Source organism: Phalacrocorax aristotelis, chromosome Z, assembly GCF_949628215.1.
Source record: "Phalacrocorax aristotelis chromosome Z, bGulAri2.1, whole genome shotgun sequence".
NCBI classification, from domain to species: Eukaryota; Metazoa; Chordata; class Aves; order Suliformes; family Phalacrocoracidae; genus Phalacrocorax; species Phalacrocorax aristotelis.
This window is the reverse complement of record NC_134311.1, coordinates 42624905-42642429: the sequence shown is the minus strand read 5'-3', so window position 1 is coordinate 42642429 and position 17525 is coordinate 42624905. Positions and strand designations below refer to the sequence as shown.

Here is a 17525-nt window from a genome sequence, read left to right as displayed (position 1 = left end):
GCCAATATCTGCAGCTTCAGATACCAAGCTCACTGGCAGCAGTTATCCTAACTAGTCCCTTTGTAACTGGGCCAGCAGTATAGTGTTGAACTTGTAAAAATCCTTCTGTATTCCCAGTTTGCAAATAAGCAACCCCTCCTCCCCTGTAAATCTTTTAAGAAGAAATGCTGAATCCCATTCTTAACAACACTACAAACAGAAGGAAAGCAATTAAGTCAGAGACAGTTTAGACTACCATTAAAATAAAAGCATTGATTTAATTCATAGCTCTGGAAGTGAAGAAGTAGGGCACAAACATACATTGTACACAAGGCTGTGTAATCTTTCTCCGCCCCAGAAAACATTCTTGCAGGAAAGCTAAAGCTGAAAACCATGCAACTCCCTAAAAATAGTTTCAAGCAGTAGCTGGGAAGATTAAAAATGTGTCTCACAGATCTTTGGTTTTGGAACGTGAAATATGCTCAATTAAATTTATGTCAAAATTCATGAGGAAAAATGCTCCCTGAATCAGGAAACAAAATTAAATAGCTGAATATTGTATTTGCCAAGCAAGTGCAAGTGTGCTGCTGTGTAGGTGATTGGTCCAAATGAAAAACAAAATGGTTAAGAAAACACCCTGATGGAACGTGGAAATCTTAATTCTTAAATCTCGACTCCTAAAGACTTAGGAATCATTGAACATAATGGGTACAAAGGCTTAACCTCTGCAAGCACATGCACAGTGCAGTGCCATGTGAAGATACCTGAGCTAGCTTTCAATGAGCAAGCCACGCAGGTGAACTCAGGTGGTGTCTGAAAGCCAATATCCCCTGCTCTTCTGTAGGGCTTCTCAGCTTCAGCAAAAAACTGCACTGTGTTAGTTTAAGTGCCCAAGCTAGCTTTTACACTTCCATTTGACACTATACTGTCTCATGTAGGTGTAATCATAATGGTATGTAAGCTCTGAAAACACTTGTAAAATCAGAAAGTTATCAGCAACGTTAGGCCAAGCCCTGTCTCAGAAGCAGACATGAAGTGAGACTTTGGTGGAGTGACTTCCCTTGTTTTGTAAACAGAGGGAAGTCCTGTGCCTTTGTGTGGCCAAGCAGTGAGATATAAGTGTGAAACAAAGCTTAGTGAAATCAAAGGAGTTTGAAGCAGGCCTTAAAACCATATTCAACACATGTTTATAGTAACTCAATACAATATTGTCTCTATGGACATTGAAATTAAAGCTTACATTCTTTGTGCTGCAAAAACATAATAAAGAAACAAGAAGCACCCTCCTCCTTAAACTAATCTCACCACCAAAAAAAAAAAGTCTCTGAGAAAAAAATAGGGAAATATGCTTTCTAAGATAGGAAGTCTCACAGATTTCCAAGGCAAAAAAGGGCACACTTTTCACCTGGATTTGTACAGGGCTGGAATGATGGTTGTCACATTGAAAGACAGAAGAGCACGTTAAAGCTGAGCTGCTTTTTCCAGTGACAATTTCCAGCTCAAGTCAAAGGTGGTAATGGCCAGAAATAGACCATTGCTCTTGGATTTGTTTTAAACCCACTCACTTCCCTTACAGAAAGAAGGGACATTGTATTATCCTGTCTGAATAGTGAGGAGCACATGAGCTCAGGAAGGTTCTGCAGGAGGCTGAACTAGATGAAGCACTCTCTCTATTTCAGAAAACACTCTTCATTTGTTTGCCCTCAAGTAGCCTGCTCAGATATCTTAGTGCCTGCTTCTAATTTAACACAAACTTCATTCAGCTGTTGCTCACCTGAAGGTAATCCAATGCAGTGGGTGGAAGATCAGGCAGACCACTTTTAGACTTAGGAACAAAATCTGCAGAAAAACAGTTTCAGCTGACAGCATCATAGAACAATGCAGCCCTTCTGCTCTCCCAGCCCTTCTCCCTGTGACAAATGCTTCATTTCTTACTTGATTCTTCCACCAGTTCTCTTCTGTCTGACTACAAATGAAAATTTGAACTCTTTGATAATAAGGACTCTTATTTATTTATTTATAAACACACACTCCTTATCTAATTTTTCTTAAAAAAATAATGTTTTCAATGAAATAATTACTTTAAAAAAATAAGCTCCTAAATAAAACTAAAAAAATGTTCTAAATGCCCCAAATTGTCACTGATTTTTCCATACTTGGTGATAATTATCTGATTATCTGATATTATTTGCAAAATCAATTTACTAGCACTGGCTTTTTTAAAATTCAGATACAATATAGAAAATGAGAGTCTCACTGCTCTTCATAATGCTTCCTACAGTATTATTAAAAGGAACAGCAGGTGTCTTCTTTAACTAAGGTATTTACCAAATCCCTTATTCACGCACACATGCTATTTTTACAGAGAAATTTAAATATCCATTTCCTCTAGAACTGTGACAATTTTGGTAAAGTAATTCTTGAAAGTTCTAACAAAATTTCTAATATTTGCAAGTTTTAAAACATTAAACAAAATCAAGATGTCATTCCTGACAATCAGGCACTGTGTTTAATCAACCTTTTCCAATTCAGATGCAGAATGATCAGCAGAGTATTTTGCAAAAGAGAAATGGATTTACACTGAACTCGAAAAAGGAACCACTTGCTTTCCAGCCACATATACTTCAGAAATATTCCGATCATCACCTGAAATAACATAGTCAAAACAGAGATTTGCACATAAATCTATGCACGCATTTAGTTAATGAAAATTATGCAATCCACAAAATCAGTTTTGGAATACATCATTTGCAGTGACTGTTTCCTAGGACTCAGAAAGTTTATTTGGATAGAAATAGTCAGGACTACCACAAAGATCAATGCATGTTTAAACTACCTGTGGTTTTTTTTTTTTTAAGAAATCAACATAGCATTCAGCTGCTGCAATGGTGTCACAGAATCACAGAATCACAGGTTGGAAGGGACCTCAGGGATCATCTAGTCCAACCTTACTAGGAAGAGCAGAGTCTAAACAAGATGGCCCAGCACCCTGTCATGGCTATTCTATATATTTAGTAGATTCAAACCCCGAAAATACTACATATCTGTACAGAAAATGCATTTTTGCACAGTATCTGAACTAACTCGGGTACCAGGGAGCAGTGAAGCTGGTTCACTTCAGCCAACTTCTCAAAAAGGCAATGCCTAATTAGAGAATGACACAAACATGGCCAGAGCTAACACCAGCTACCATAATAAAATCATGGGCAGTGCAGCTATTGGTACAGACAATGCCCTGTAAAGAATATCTGCTTTCTTGGCTGGGTGGGATTGTTTGGGTTGGGTTTTGTTTGTTTTAAAGGCCATCTTTTTCATTTGGGAGTGAAAAAAACAAAATGGCAAATGGTCTGCAGAAGTCCTTCTGAGTTGAACTGGTTCTGAACCAGTGATTAGCATGCCAGTGTTACTTTACTGTGAAATATCATTTAGCTCATACTGTAGATAAAGACAGGTGTGGTAATAAATCTGACAAACCTAGTGCAACTGATCATATAAAACTGACTATTCAACTATGTCCCAAAGAACAAAAGTTAAACTACTTAGTTATTAATCGGTATTTATAAATAAATATTAATAAATGTAAGTGAATGCATAATTAATTTATGTGAGTAAATATTATCATTAATATTGGCATAATAATCTTTATATACAATGTAAACAAATATATCTGATAACTGCAAACAAGCATATATTTAATTATGTATAAATGAATTTATTTTAACCTCCATATCAATTTAGGCAATTTTTGATGTATGGAACAACAAGAGAATATTATATGGGCTGAGAATCAGAACGTACCTAGATACAGGAACTTCTGGACAGTGTCCTATTAAAAAAAAAAAAAGAGAGAGAAAACCAAATACAGAAAGCAGTATCTGCTATCTCAGATCATAAATATTTAAAGCTTGAAAGAATTGTTAAAAATAGTTTTCCCGAATATTCCTACTAACAGTAAAATCAAAACTTAATTTGCACATTTTCCCATATATAACTTTCAGTAAGAAGGCTGCATGTCTCAGGAACAAAACACTGCACAAGTTTGACAGCATAAGCAAATGTATGCCTAAAACACAATACATGAGGTAGGGACCTCTTTTTTAGAGTTCTCAAGTTCATTTACTTATTGAAAAATAAGACAAAACTGTAAGCATTTTTAAAGTGCTAAGAACTGTTAACTTAACTGAAAAGGTTTAGAATTACACCAGAAAATATTTTTTTGCAGAATTCTTTGAATTAGGAAGAAGATTTAAAATTTAAAGAATTTAATCTAATCCAGATTACTGTGACTGAAACAGATTAAGGAACGATTACCTCACAATTTATGCCTACATTTCTAAGGAAATGGTGACATTCAGAATAGAGACAGCAACAGAGAACCTGGTGACATTAGTAAATGCAAGTAACTGTTGTTCATTTACCTTTGTTTAATCACAAAAAGTTTTTGTATGAGACAGCGTACCCATTGCATAATACTAATATTGCTTACGTGTTTGCATAAAACCTGTGTTTTCAACTCAAATTATCCATCTTGACTTCTTGCTTAAATTTACAATAGCAGCGCAGTGAAGGCAACCTAGCCTTTATCTGGGAACAGGTTGCCATTTCTGGGTAACTCAATGTGTTAACTAAAACTAAATTGCTTTTTCTTGGCTGGCATTTGTCACTACAAATAGCTAACTCTAATTGCCATCTTGCGTTGATAAAACATTCATTAAAAAAAAGTTACATGCATTTTTGGTCATGGGGATATGGGACTGTCACTGAGGACAGCAAGATTCTGAAAAAAACCAGCCACTGAGAAGAACAGACAGCAGTTGCGTAGTCCACCCAATTCCTGTTACTGGAATAACTCTCAAGAGATTTATTCTGGCTGTATCACAGACCTTCCCCACATCCTTTCCAGTAATTCTTTGGATCGTTAATCCTGTTCGATTACCTCAAAATTATCAGCAGAGAACAAGTCGAAAGGGCTGTCTGAAGCCTTCGTGTTGATTAGCAGTGCATCAAATTCTTTGCCAACTTCAAAGTTTCCAATCACGTCATCTAGTCCTAGAGCTGAGAAGACAAGAAGCTCACAAGCAGATTTTCATCACAAGCCTCCTTCCACCAACTTACTTGAGATGTTCATAAGAAAAACTATGAGAATTTAGATGATTACAAGGAAAAACATGAAAGCAAATTCAACAGTGATTATGTTAGCATCTGAGTTATTAAGCAACTTCTCAGTAAAACCATGCATATTTTGATGAATTTCTGAAGGGCAGCTGTTAAGGCTAAAAGAAATCTGAAAAACAATTTTAACCCTGCTTTTGATTTTTGGTCTTTGAATGTTCTCCATTGATTTTGTGTCATTGCAGATCTGATGTATAGGCCATTAAATGTTTAAAGTGGAATAACAATCATTTACATTGCAAAAAAGTTAAAGCTCCAGAGGGACAATGAAATTAAGTCAGAGGAACAGTAAAGTATATAATAATACTGACCTTGCTAAGGCAATATTAGATTTAATTCTTTAAACAGTTTAAGCAACTTTGACAGGTTGTATAGACCTATAACAATAGTAACATATAATAATAATAAAGAAAAGAGGTGTGCAGAGAAGATAACTAAGGGTAATGAGAAGGAGCAAAGAAAAATATGGTGTGGGAAAAAAATGATAGCCAGATCTGAAGGTTTTACCTGACAGGCTTGTCTTGTGATCTATTGTCTAGCTTTGTTATTTCAAAGCTTCACTACAACTTCTGGTTCTCATGTTCACAAGCACTGAAAATCTAGTTTCACCTTCAGCAACTGGGTACTTCCATGTGCTTAGAATACCTAAAGAGAGGCTTTTGTGTCTCCTTGGAAATGATTTAGGGTTGGTTTAAGTTGTACAAAGTATCTGTGTATTATATCAACTTTTCCTATACTCTAGAGTTAAACTAAGTTATCGAAGGGGATAATATCTGCAAATAATTTGTTCACTTGTTTTCAGATTGCTCCTGTCCAACAAAGGAACTTCAGCCTTCAGTGAAGTTTTTGTGTGCCAGGAATTTCACAATACCTTAAAGATCATAGAATCATAGAAACATAGAATGTCCTGAGTTGGAAGGGTCCTGCAAGGATCATCAGTCCAACTCCTGTCCCTGTATAGGACAGCCCCAAATTTACACCACGTGTCTGAGGGTGTTGTCCAAGTGCTTCTTGAGTGACTACCTCCCTGGGGAGCCTGTTCCAGTGCTCCACCACCCTCTGGGTAAAGAACCTTCTCCCAATATCCAATCTAAACCTCCCCTGGCACATCTTCCTGCCATTCCTTCGGGTCCTGTCATCGGTCACCAGAGAGAAGAGATCAGTGCCTGCTCCTCCTCTTCCCCTTGTGAAGAAGCTGTGGACCGCGATGAGGTTTCCCATCAGTCTCCTCCACACTGAACAAACCAAGTGACTTCAGTTGCTCCTCATTTGTCTTCCCCTCTAAACCATTCACCAACTTCGTGGCCCTTCTCTGGACATTCCCTAGCAGCTTTATATCCTTAATGTACTGTGCCACCCAAACTACACACAGCACTCGAGGTGAGGCCGCACCAGCGCAGAGCAGAGCGGGACAATCCCCTCCCTCGACCAGCTGCAATGCAGCGCTTGATGCACCCCTGGGCACAGTTGGCCCTCTCAGCTGCCAGGGCACACTGTTGGCCCACGTTCAACTTGCCATTGCCCAGGTCCCTCTCTGCAGAGCTGCTCTCCAGCCTCTCATTTCCCATTCTGTATGTACATCCAGGGTTGCCATGCCCCAGGTGCAAAATCTGGCACTTGCCCTTGTTAAACTTCATATGGTTGGTGATTGCACAGCTCTCTAATTTGTCTAGATCTCTCTGCAGGGCCTCTCTACCCTTGAGAGTGTCAACAGCTCCTCCCAATTTTGTGTCAACAGCAAATTTAATTGGTATTCCTTCCAGTCCTGCACCCAAGTCATTTATGAAGACATTAAAGAGTACTGGCCCTAAGACGGATCCCTGCGGAATCCCACTAGTGACTGGCCATCAGCCCAGTGTAACCCCATTCACGATAACCCTTTTTGTCTGACCCATCAGTCAATTGCTCACCCATTGCATTATGCATTTATCCAGCTGTATGCTAGACATTTTGTCAAGGAGGATACTGTGAGAGACAGCATCGAAAGCTTTACCGAAATCCTAAAGGATGACATCGACTGGCTTCCCCTGGTCAGCTAAGCGGGTAGCTTGTCATAGAAAGAAATTAAGTTTGTTGGGCTGGACTTTCCCCTCCTGAATCCGTGCTGGCTGGGACCAATGACTGTGTTGTCTTGCAGGCGTTTTTCAATAACTCCCAGAATAATCTCCATGATTTTGCCAGGCACAGAAGTGAGACTGGGACTCAAAAACATTTAAACTCCTCCAAATGGTGAAATATTTTGACTACCTACCAGTTTCAACTACAGCGATCTCATATTCCTTCGGGTTTGTGAGCAGAATGCAATTTTTAGATTAAACATGAGAGGGTGACAAGTGTTTAGGAGTCTCAGCAAAGCAAATTATTGTTACAAAGAATCATTCATTTAAATGTCCACAAACTGTACTTGTCCAGGCTACTGGAAGGTTGTAAAACAATTTATATTCTACCCTTGAAAGTGATTCTGGAAGGATAAACCAGCCCAAAAATCAATATATAAAATAAACACACTACTAAGTAAGTCTAAGAACCCAGATAAAACAGCACAAGTGTAGCTGGGAAGGGAAACCGTGTATGAGTTCAGAAGTTCTATAAATTTTCCTTTCCATATCTCAGCTAATTTATTCTCACCTTTTATGTATAACATAAACAGTATATATTGTGGGAAAAAGGTCCCTCTTTTTTTGTCCCCTGTCAATTTTCTGTCATCTCTATTTACTCATTACATCCTCCAGAAATTAAAATACAGTTCTGAGACCTGTTTGATGACATTTTCATTACATCTTTCGAACTTCCATTAATAGTTCCCAATGGTGTTTTCTGACAACTACAAAAACGTAACACTGAAAGGACGTGGGACCAGTTCTTTAGCAGCTAGTGAGCTCATTTCTGCTAACTGAAATAGTAATTTTTACTTACATGTTGATTCGCTCTCTGCTAAATCATAGAAGTTCTGCTAAAAATTTGCTAATTGTATAAATCAGTATGTGCATACTGATCATGACAAAACACACCAGCGAACCAGAATAACCAATATAGTATATGGCTATATTCTGCAGATACAACTGTCTCTTAAACAACCATGCTGCATATTCTGTTTAAACTTTGTGCTTTTCTCTGACTGAGGAGTGATTCGCGTGATGTTTCGATTTGCTGGAAAGTCAGTGACAAACTGCCTCACTGAGAGATCAAAAAGCAGAAACAAAATTAGAAACTGATGACAAACAGGATGCATGATTTTATAGTAATTGCACAGCTTTCTTCTAAGTGTGGGTTGCTGAGAAAACAGTCTTTCCAATTGGTGTGATAAACATACAACCCCTAATGATTAAAAAGTCTGAGGATCTTTGCCAAGAAAATGGCAAAGAAACCCTGAAAAATCATTAGGATTCTATTACTACACTCTCAATATTAATATGAATAATCTTCTGTAATGAGGCTAGTATGTGTATGAAAGACTGAAGGATATCTCCGCCCAGCAGATACCATTTTAGACTTCACTCTGGCACCAGAAAATCTGTGAATTCAGCCACCCTTTAAAGACAGGGAGACATAATATCAAAAAGAGCTGTAGTTCTCTGTGTACATACTAAAAAAATTTCTTCTTACCCTGGCTTCCTCCTAGAGTGGCTAGTTGAAAAGCTTCTTCAAGAGTTAGTCCTTTTTCATTCACTTTCTTGATCTGAAGGATGTTAGATGCCATCATTGTTTTCCTTATGGCATCAAGCATAGAAGCTGAATATCCACCAGCAACATCTAGAAGGGATCAGACTCTAAGAAACAAGCTTTGGGAGTAATTCTCTGGTTCAAATTTCTATGGGCCTTAATTAAATGTTACAGAGTGGCAGATGTGGTAAACATAAAAAGCTTTACTGCTAAGCTTATCATTCCTAATAAAGGTGCTCTCACATGCGAAGTCAGTCTTGTGTTCTAACAAGACAGAATAACAGAAACCTGAAAAGTTGTTGTTCAAGCCCTGTTTACTCACGACAGGAACAAAGCTTTCTTCATTCATTTTTGGTTTTCTTTTCAAACACTTTTGGACCGGCTCTAGCTTTCAGTACTCTAGACTTCATTACTTTAGAAGTAGTGGCAAAAAAAGCTCAGCTCCACAGGACACAAATGCGCTGACTTTTAAATCCAAACAAGTAGGCATGGTTTTGTATCCCCCAATGGTTTCCAAAAGAAACTGTTTTTACAGCAAACTACTAACCTGTGCCAAGGCCAATCTTCACGTTGTGTTTCAGGACCTTTTGCACATTTAACAAACCGCTACAAAGCCTGGATTGGAAGAAGAAACATGTGCTGTATAACACAATCAGAAGTAGTTCAGGAAGAGTAAGGCTGCAGAGTTGTTTCATGACAAAGGCTTTCAGAATGTGTGCAATACATTGGGTTTATTAAACTGGGACAGAGCATTTGCATTCATACATCTGAAAGACGGGGTGTAATCACTAAAAATAAAGGCAGTTTTTCTCAGTTAAAAACTCCCACAATTTTATAGTTATCTGCTGAAAATGAGCTCTTGGTATACCTGTGAAAAAATCCAAATATGATGTAAAGTATATTCCAGGAGATGGGAGGTCTTTTCATGAGCTCCAGTAAGTTATCACAAACAAGATATTGATTATGCTATAGGCAAAATGAAAGTTAACATTTTAGTATAGTATCCTAGCTCGATACCTTACAGCATCTCATTTCTGCTTAATACAAAGAAGACTATATAGCCCATTCCCATTTCCCCAAAACATATGCATACTTTGGAGGGAAGGGAGATGGCCTGAATCTGCCTCTGACAGAACTGACTAAGTGACCAACAGCTTTATCTAATTGTACATCACTTTTTTTTTTTTTTGTTTTGTTTTGTTTTAACTTACGAAAGATTAGAATTGGGGCAATGTGAAATCGCAGCTCCACGAAGATTAAAAAGTTTCAGCTCTTCTTCAGACAGATAACAGGCGTGAGCCATCACCGTCTAAAGAAAAACAAAATTACCAATTTACTCAATACTGCATTTACTTGGGTTCCTGTGATTTTTGCTGCACTACTGTTAATAGCCAAATGGACACCTGTTACCATCAAGTGAAATTAATGTGCTGACTTTTGCAGTGACTGCTGTGACTTAAGAGCATCAAGGAATAAAAGCAAGAATCCCCCAGTTGCCTTAGCACTAGTAACCTTATGATTTATATTTTGTAGCTAACACAGAGATTAAGTACTGGGGTTAGGAGTACATCAGATGTATTTACTCTCAGCATGTTTCCCATTGTATCTCTGAAGATTTTACCAGGTGTATATATATATATATATGGAATATTCTTTAATTAAAATAATCTAATTTGTTATGCAACTGATTAATGACTTTTCTTTCTTGGCCTACATAGCTGACTTTAAAAATAAGTCACAAGCAGTATACACAAAACAGAAGGATAGGATAGCATAATTTACTGGGATATCAACAAATTATTCCCAGAAAAATCTACTTGGAATTATCTCATATGCCAAATGCCCACTCGAAGAGAACAAAAGCTCTGTTAGGCCTTGCAATCTGCTGATAAAAATGAGAACAGCACAGCGACTTTTTCCACTGAGCATCTCCAAATAGCACTGTACCCTTGCCATCTCTACTCATCAAGCTCAAATGTAACTGAAAATGCAATAGCCACATTTTAAGTTGAGGACATACATATGGCAGCTGCTGAACCTGAACATATCTCTGCTAATCTGTAATTCTTTTTAACAAAATAGGAAATATTTCAGCCACATGTCTGAAAAACATACTTTTAAAACATTAAAAAAAAATTAGTGTCTTAGTTTTGGTGGCTGGGAAGGGGTCAATGTGTGCAGTTTTGTCATGCTTGTGTTTAATAGAATGCTTCCCCAGCCAACCAGGAGCCTGGTGCCAGAAAGCACCGGCAACCCTGATTTTCAGTGATCATTTCAGTGCTGTGCATATAAAAGTCTGACAGAATTAAGACCTATGTTCTTGCAGCACTAATATTCTCTTAAGTACACTGATGCATTAAATCAGCGTGCCTAGGACTGTGTGAGAGAACAAAAGTTAATACTGTGTACATGCTTAAGTAGTCCATTTTGATTTCTCAGGTGAAAAGGATTGTGAATAAGTGATTTGCTGGGATGCAGAAATAGGAGTTCAATAGGTAAATCCCAAGGAGTTCCAAGGTGCCCTTTGTGCCTCTGAAAATTCTCTCATAAAATTTTAAATCAATTTGACTGATGTTTAAGCCTTCTGGCTGTAGTTAGGCTGTTCATATTCACTTTTGCATGGGCTCTCCACCATCTAATAATGTGTGTCCTGGCATTCCAACCTGTACTTAGTGTGAGCTGGTATCAGATCTGCTGGCATTTATCTTGCCAGCATAAAGCTTTAATTAATTTCAACTCTTCAGGCCACTGTGCCTCTCAGTACTTGGTAAAATCAGCTAATGAGATGAGAGTGCTTTTGGATAGTCCAAACAGTGGAGTGTACCTGTCTGCATGTGAGGTTCATACACAGAACACAACAGGACAAAATGCTTTTCTGTAGGAAACTACCAAAAAATGAAGTTGGTCCTACCACAACACCATAGAACAAATCTTCAGGCAAAACCAGCATGGAAGACCATTGCAATATAAGAATAATTGGGTACTGCCCAAGAATTACCAGTTCCTACAATACCAGTTTTACCTAGTCTTCTTCTGATTCCACTACCCCAATTCTCTTTGGAGCCCTTGGAAAATGGATCATGGACCATAAAATACCTTTACTGTTCGTCTCGCCTAAAATAGTTGGAAAAGTTTGGGCTTGTCTGAAGTACCAATACCTTGACCAACACCTGTGCAACAGAGACCATAAAAGCAATTTACTTTCCCCCAGATGCCACTGACCTTGACAAAACCATACAAACTTTTCAGGTAAATACAGTTAACCACCGTGTTCTCTACATGGATAAATCTGAGCTATGCCATGAAAGTTTTTGTGCAGCTACCTTGCTGGTAAGCAGCTTGTTTTTATCATACAATTCAGTGTAATTCTGGTAGGCAGGAAATATGTTCTCCACAAGTTTGAGTTCCTCTTCGTTCTCACTTATGTGGCTCTGCAATAGAAAATATATAGCTGTAAGGGCTTTAAACAGAGTTAAAACCGACATTACAGCCTTCTAAGCAACATACCGGTGCTAAACATATAAAGATAGAAACTAATAGTTGTAAAGCCTAGAGTTAGATCTAGTCCTTGGGTTTCTCTTTTTATCTGAGAGGTCCCTGAGACCCAAAAGAGTAGCTCCATTTGTTCTTTTAAAGGTAATATGAGATGGTATGCCTGGATAGTCCATCCCAGTAGTTTGGTGACATAACAGTCCACTTGGTATTCGGCAGGTGTTTAAACAGTAAATAAAAAAATCCACATATGACTGTGAGGTAAAGAGAGAACCACCCTACCACAGAGCAGACCCTGGGATCAGGGCAACAAATAGATAGCTGTTCCATATATCATTAGATGGGCTGATTAATCCCTGGTCTCAGATAAAAGTCTGATCTTCCTGTACTCCCATTGGAGCATGTATTTTCAAAATGCCCACTTCATAGTGACAAAAAAATCCTAATACAGCATAGCTTTGAACAGTATATGCGTTGAACTATGTAACCAAAAAAGAAACATCCCGAAGTTTCAACAGGCCTGTAAGCTTTAAAATATGTCTTTTTTAAACACAGAAACTTCATCACACTGGAAATCCTACAACTATGTTAAAAATGTTAAGTAAGATACAAAGATAGTAATTCTTTTATCTACTGAAATATGCTTTGCACAGGAACAGCAGAAGACAGAGAGACAGACATAATAACCTTGGACTAGGGAGAGCAACCTTCAGCAACCCAAGGGTTGCTCTAACCTATGATACTAGGTGCCAGTCTCCTAGTGACCATGCGCCTGGCCTTGCTGAATTGTGCATCCTTCCAGCTATGAGCCTTCTCATTTCCTATGCAGGTCACAGTGTTCTTGCAGAGTACCATTAATAATTACAGAGGAATTTAGAAGACAGGCTCCAAGGTAAGAATGTGATTCAAGTGTTTTGCTGAAATTATGAAAACTCCCTGGTCTGTATGCTATCTATCCAAACTATTTAAACTGTATACAGAGCTCTCAGAGCTTACCTGCACATTGAGATCGAAAGTCTGTGCTAAATCACCGAGTGCGCTCAGCAAATCCTCTGTGCAGGAAGGGCCAAAGCGGGGGGTTATTATAGGCTGTACCCTTGGATACTGAAAACATTAAAAATACATGCTTGAGATTCTACATCTATATATCAGCAATCATAATTAAGACAAGCATTTACACAGAAGTAATGTCTTGTCTCCATCAGTTATTTCTTACTGCATCCTTGCCAACGCAGTTTAAGCCTATTAGTAATTTCGTTATTTTCATTATAAATTTCACCACAGAAATAGTGAATCCAATTTTTTTTCTAAAAACAGTTTTAATGAACCTTGGTAAAGAAGTTATTTTCATTAGAACTCTTTCATCAAGCCACTGAGATTTTACCAGACTTAAGGAGAAGCTCTGAATGCTTTTTCGTATTTGCTGACCCTCCAATATACATTACGAGAAATAAGTCAGATGAATGACCAGACGTTTTTCTGAGTCCCACTTCTGTAAATATCAAAGATGTAATGATGCAAAACTGCAGAGTTCTGTAAAATCAAAGCCACTTTCTTGTTCAAACCTCTCCACCCCTGATAGCAACAAACTGTGACTATACTCCCTAGTCAGGAAGATTAGTGGTAGCACCAGATATGCTGCACAGTAGGAAACAGTGGAAAAGATATCAAGACTAAAGCTACAGATGTTTACTTTACACCTTGCACTTCTGGATTAAAATTTTCATTAAAAATAGACAATGGAATTACAACTCTGCCTTCAGTCACAGGAAACAATTGTGCATGTGTCACCACTAGGAGACAGTATATGATAACTTGGTTTGCAGTTTCTTATGCCATCTCCCAGACACAAGGAGCTCAGGACTTCTGCAGATTAGCCAATTTACTCTACTAATACATATGACTTAGGCATTAAATTCTAGGCATCTGTTCTTGAATATTTTGAGATGCAAATGTCAACAAATTAAGCTATTGAAAACAAAAGGTTGATAAGAAGACTATCCCTGCTTGTAATATTGGAGTATAAACCTCCATCTTTACCTCAGGAGTATAAACCTGGATTTCTTTAGAAACATACTGGAAGAAATGTGCTGCTCCAAAATACTAATTTGGTAATGGATTAGTAACAGTACTGCAAAAACACTGATTTCTGCTGGTGAGAGCATCTTTTATCAGACTATTTATATAGAGTCATCAACTGACTTTCACCTTTCTTTAACAGAAAATTGTCCTTTCTAGGAAGCCAAATATTTTAAAGTCAATAGAGAACACACATAGAACTTTACTTTGCTGTGCTCTGAACACACAAAACTGAATTTATACCGCTACAAGTCCATTTCTCAATAACATGGCTAGCAGAACATTTTTCAGACTGATGATATCTGTCTACTACACAGAAAGATGTTTATTTATTGACTTGTCGCTAAGACAGCAGAACTTGTCAGCAGGATTAACTATTTCATATAGACACACAGCATCTTCTGAATAGAAAAGTGAATACAAAGGAGAACTCTACTTACTCTCTTTTCCAGTAGTTCTTTAACAAACCTGAAAAAGGGTAGAAAAAAAATTTGTTATAAATCTGTCATCTGTGTTATAAATTATGATAAATATAGAAAATATTTACTTGTACACCCTATTAAACATTTCAGATACAGATCCATTTTTTACAGAAAGTTGGGTCAGGTTCCCAGATGAAATGAAAAGGAGCAACACAATGAGGTCAGGATAGTTACACCAAATTATGCTAGTCATGAATTTGACCCTGAATATGCAGAATTTTTTCATTTGCAATAATTAACATTAGACATGTGGTAATTACTCTGAGTTCTCACTGAAACCAAATCCATACTACATTAAATTCATTGAAAACGTAATTATAAGATACAGCTGCAACATCAGAGAAAAAAAAAACCACTTAGATTTGTCTGTCCATGGATTTAAATTACAGAATTAAATATATTCTATTATTTTAAATCCTCTGTTTAAAAAAAGCTGCAATATTTCATACATCACTTACAGTAGTTGCGTATGTGCTTATTCACTTCAAGGACCCTTGATTTTCCAGAAATGCTTGTACTAATGTTAGCATATACATTATCTACCTTATGGAAAATACCATATAGATTTACTTACTGTGTTAAATAAAAGAAGCTACCTCAGGGACCTCTACAAAAAACACCAAGCAGTCAATATGGATAAACCAAATGATCAAATAAAACTTCCTCTGACTTTGCAGGGAAGAAATACTTTGAAAACTTATATGCCCTGCGTACACAAATAATTTCCAAAAGCCAGTTTAAGATGGGTTCTGGACAGGATCTCCATGAATTTTTATTTCATAGTTTATATTCAGAAAAAACTATAATTTTGGTCACAACAAACATTGAAGAAAATTTGTCAAATGTCTTCAGATGGAAGCAAATAATCCTGGAGGCTAGATTGACAACACTGAAGCTGGTGTCAGCATTGCTTCAAAACTGAAATACCCTTCTCAAAATACGCTATACTTTGTTGGCTTAGGCCCTTCTCTATGAGGAAAGAAGCTCAGGCTCAAACCACTGTCTCCTGCAGCAGAAGAAAAGATTTGAACATGGGTCCTCCTCTTTCTAGATGACTACAACTATTATCAGCATATAACATATTCTAGATTTTGGTTCCCTAACTTTTTATTCAACTGTCTTTGCAGGAGAATTTTTGACTTGAATTTAGATTTAATATATTAAGCACTTGGAATTGTATATTATTTCCATGCATACAATATAAATATTTCTGGAGGTTAGCTGTGAAGAACTGAAATCAATGTAACACATTTTCTGACTGTCTGACAGATCACAAGCCTTAGGTTCTTTTTAAAAAAAACAGGTTGCCCTCTTAAAGGAAGAGTTTTTTCATCCTTTTGCAATTGTATTGCTATGATTCAGGCCTGATGACGTGAGTACTCCTGACCCATGCCGACAAGCACATAGCTCTCCTGTCCAGACAATTCTAGAGTACTCGTGGCACACTCTCATCCAAAGCTGAGAGACTTTTGTTATTAACACAATCCCATAAGAAGGGAGCTGGAGGCACAAGACAGATATTTAAAAGAAAGATATTTAGATCATGCTGAAGCTTTAAAAATATCAGAACTGGAAGTTCTGCCACTTTCAGGCCCATTTAGCAGGGCTCAGGCTGTATTATGAAAACTGGGGATTTACATGAAGGAAAACAAGTGTTAGTAGAGTGCAAATAACTAATACTCATGTTTTAAAAATATCTTTAAATATAAGCGCCATTAGAAATCCATGACCATTTCTAACTTTTACTGGCATTCTTCTATCATCATTCGCAAAAATAAGGTAGCAACTTCACACAAGTGCCATAAGATGTTTATATTACTAGTAGGTATTTTCTTTCTAGCATGACGTTTGAAACTTTTATACAAGTAAACAAATAGTCCCATGAGAAAAGCTCAAGCATTTGGTGAGCGTGGATGCAAAAGACATGGGGAATCTAAGACAGCATGCTGTCATACTCCAGTCTTGGGTCCCTTCTGCCATGTACGTTGCCTTGATTTGATTCTCCTTCATTCTCTCAGCTGCAGGTTATAGTAATTTCACTGGTGCTATGCTGGAGGAAAGGAGAACCACCGTATGTTTAAAATGGGGTGTATGAAAGCTTACACCTACAACTTGAATAAAGCTTTACCCTAAATGGGGGAAGAAAATAGCTCCAAAGTTAATGGGGCGAGGGAACTGAGCGCCACTCCACCATCCCATGTCAGGTCACAGCACCTCCACACACAGAGCTGTGAAGGGAAAAAAGGAGGCAGAAAACAGACAACAAGATACACATATTCTCTCCAAACCCTAGAGCTGTGGCTTCTCCCTTTCTTTGGAAGAGCTAAAGAGAAAGCTTTTGCACTGTGCAGCAACTGGGTATGCAGGAATTGCCAGAACTGCAGGAAACAATACTGTCAGAAGAAAAAATCTGTTCCTAATACATTTACACCTGTAAGTTCTTAGTCAGCTTCACATTCACTTTTCATATGTATAAAAAGTCTTATTTCTAAAGGTTGTGCCATTAATTTAATCACCTTACCTTTCTGTTTCTTGGACAGAGTCAGCAGTAATCTCTTTGTATTGTGGCACACTGTCATTCACATCCATGCAGACTTTTCCAACAAATGCTCGTTGACCAAATTTATCTGTTGATATGCATAAGAATATAAAACTCAG

The 17525-nt window shown here is 37.6% G+C and overlaps 1 protein-coding gene across 1 annotated transcript in view; it reads right to left on the bottom strand.

The window, feature by feature from the left end:
* Positions 1 to 232: 232 nt before the first annotated feature.
* GDA (guanine deaminase) overlaps positions 233 to 17525 on the bottom strand; it is a 29173-nt gene continuing 11880 nt past the window's right edge. The window contains exons 5-14 of the mRNA XM_075078330.1: positions 17389 to 17494; positions 14826 to 14853; positions 13303 to 13410; positions 12138 to 12245; positions 10026 to 10123; positions 9362 to 9429; positions 8758 to 8904; positions 4916 to 5034; positions 3778 to 3805; positions 233 to 2625 (exon numbers count right to left, since the gene is read on the bottom strand). Of these exons, the coding sequence (XP_074934431.1) occupies positions 2555 to 2625; positions 3778 to 3805; positions 4916 to 5034; positions 8758 to 8904; positions 9362 to 9429; positions 10026 to 10123; positions 12138 to 12245; positions 13303 to 13410; positions 14826 to 14853; positions 17389 to 17494 (881 nt within the window). The 3' untranslated portion in view covers positions 233 to 2554. The remainder of the gene's footprint in view (positions 2626 to 3777; positions 3806 to 4915; positions 5035 to 8757; positions 8905 to 9361; positions 9430 to 10025; positions 10124 to 12137; positions 12246 to 13302; positions 13411 to 14825; positions 14854 to 17388; positions 17495 to 17525) is intronic.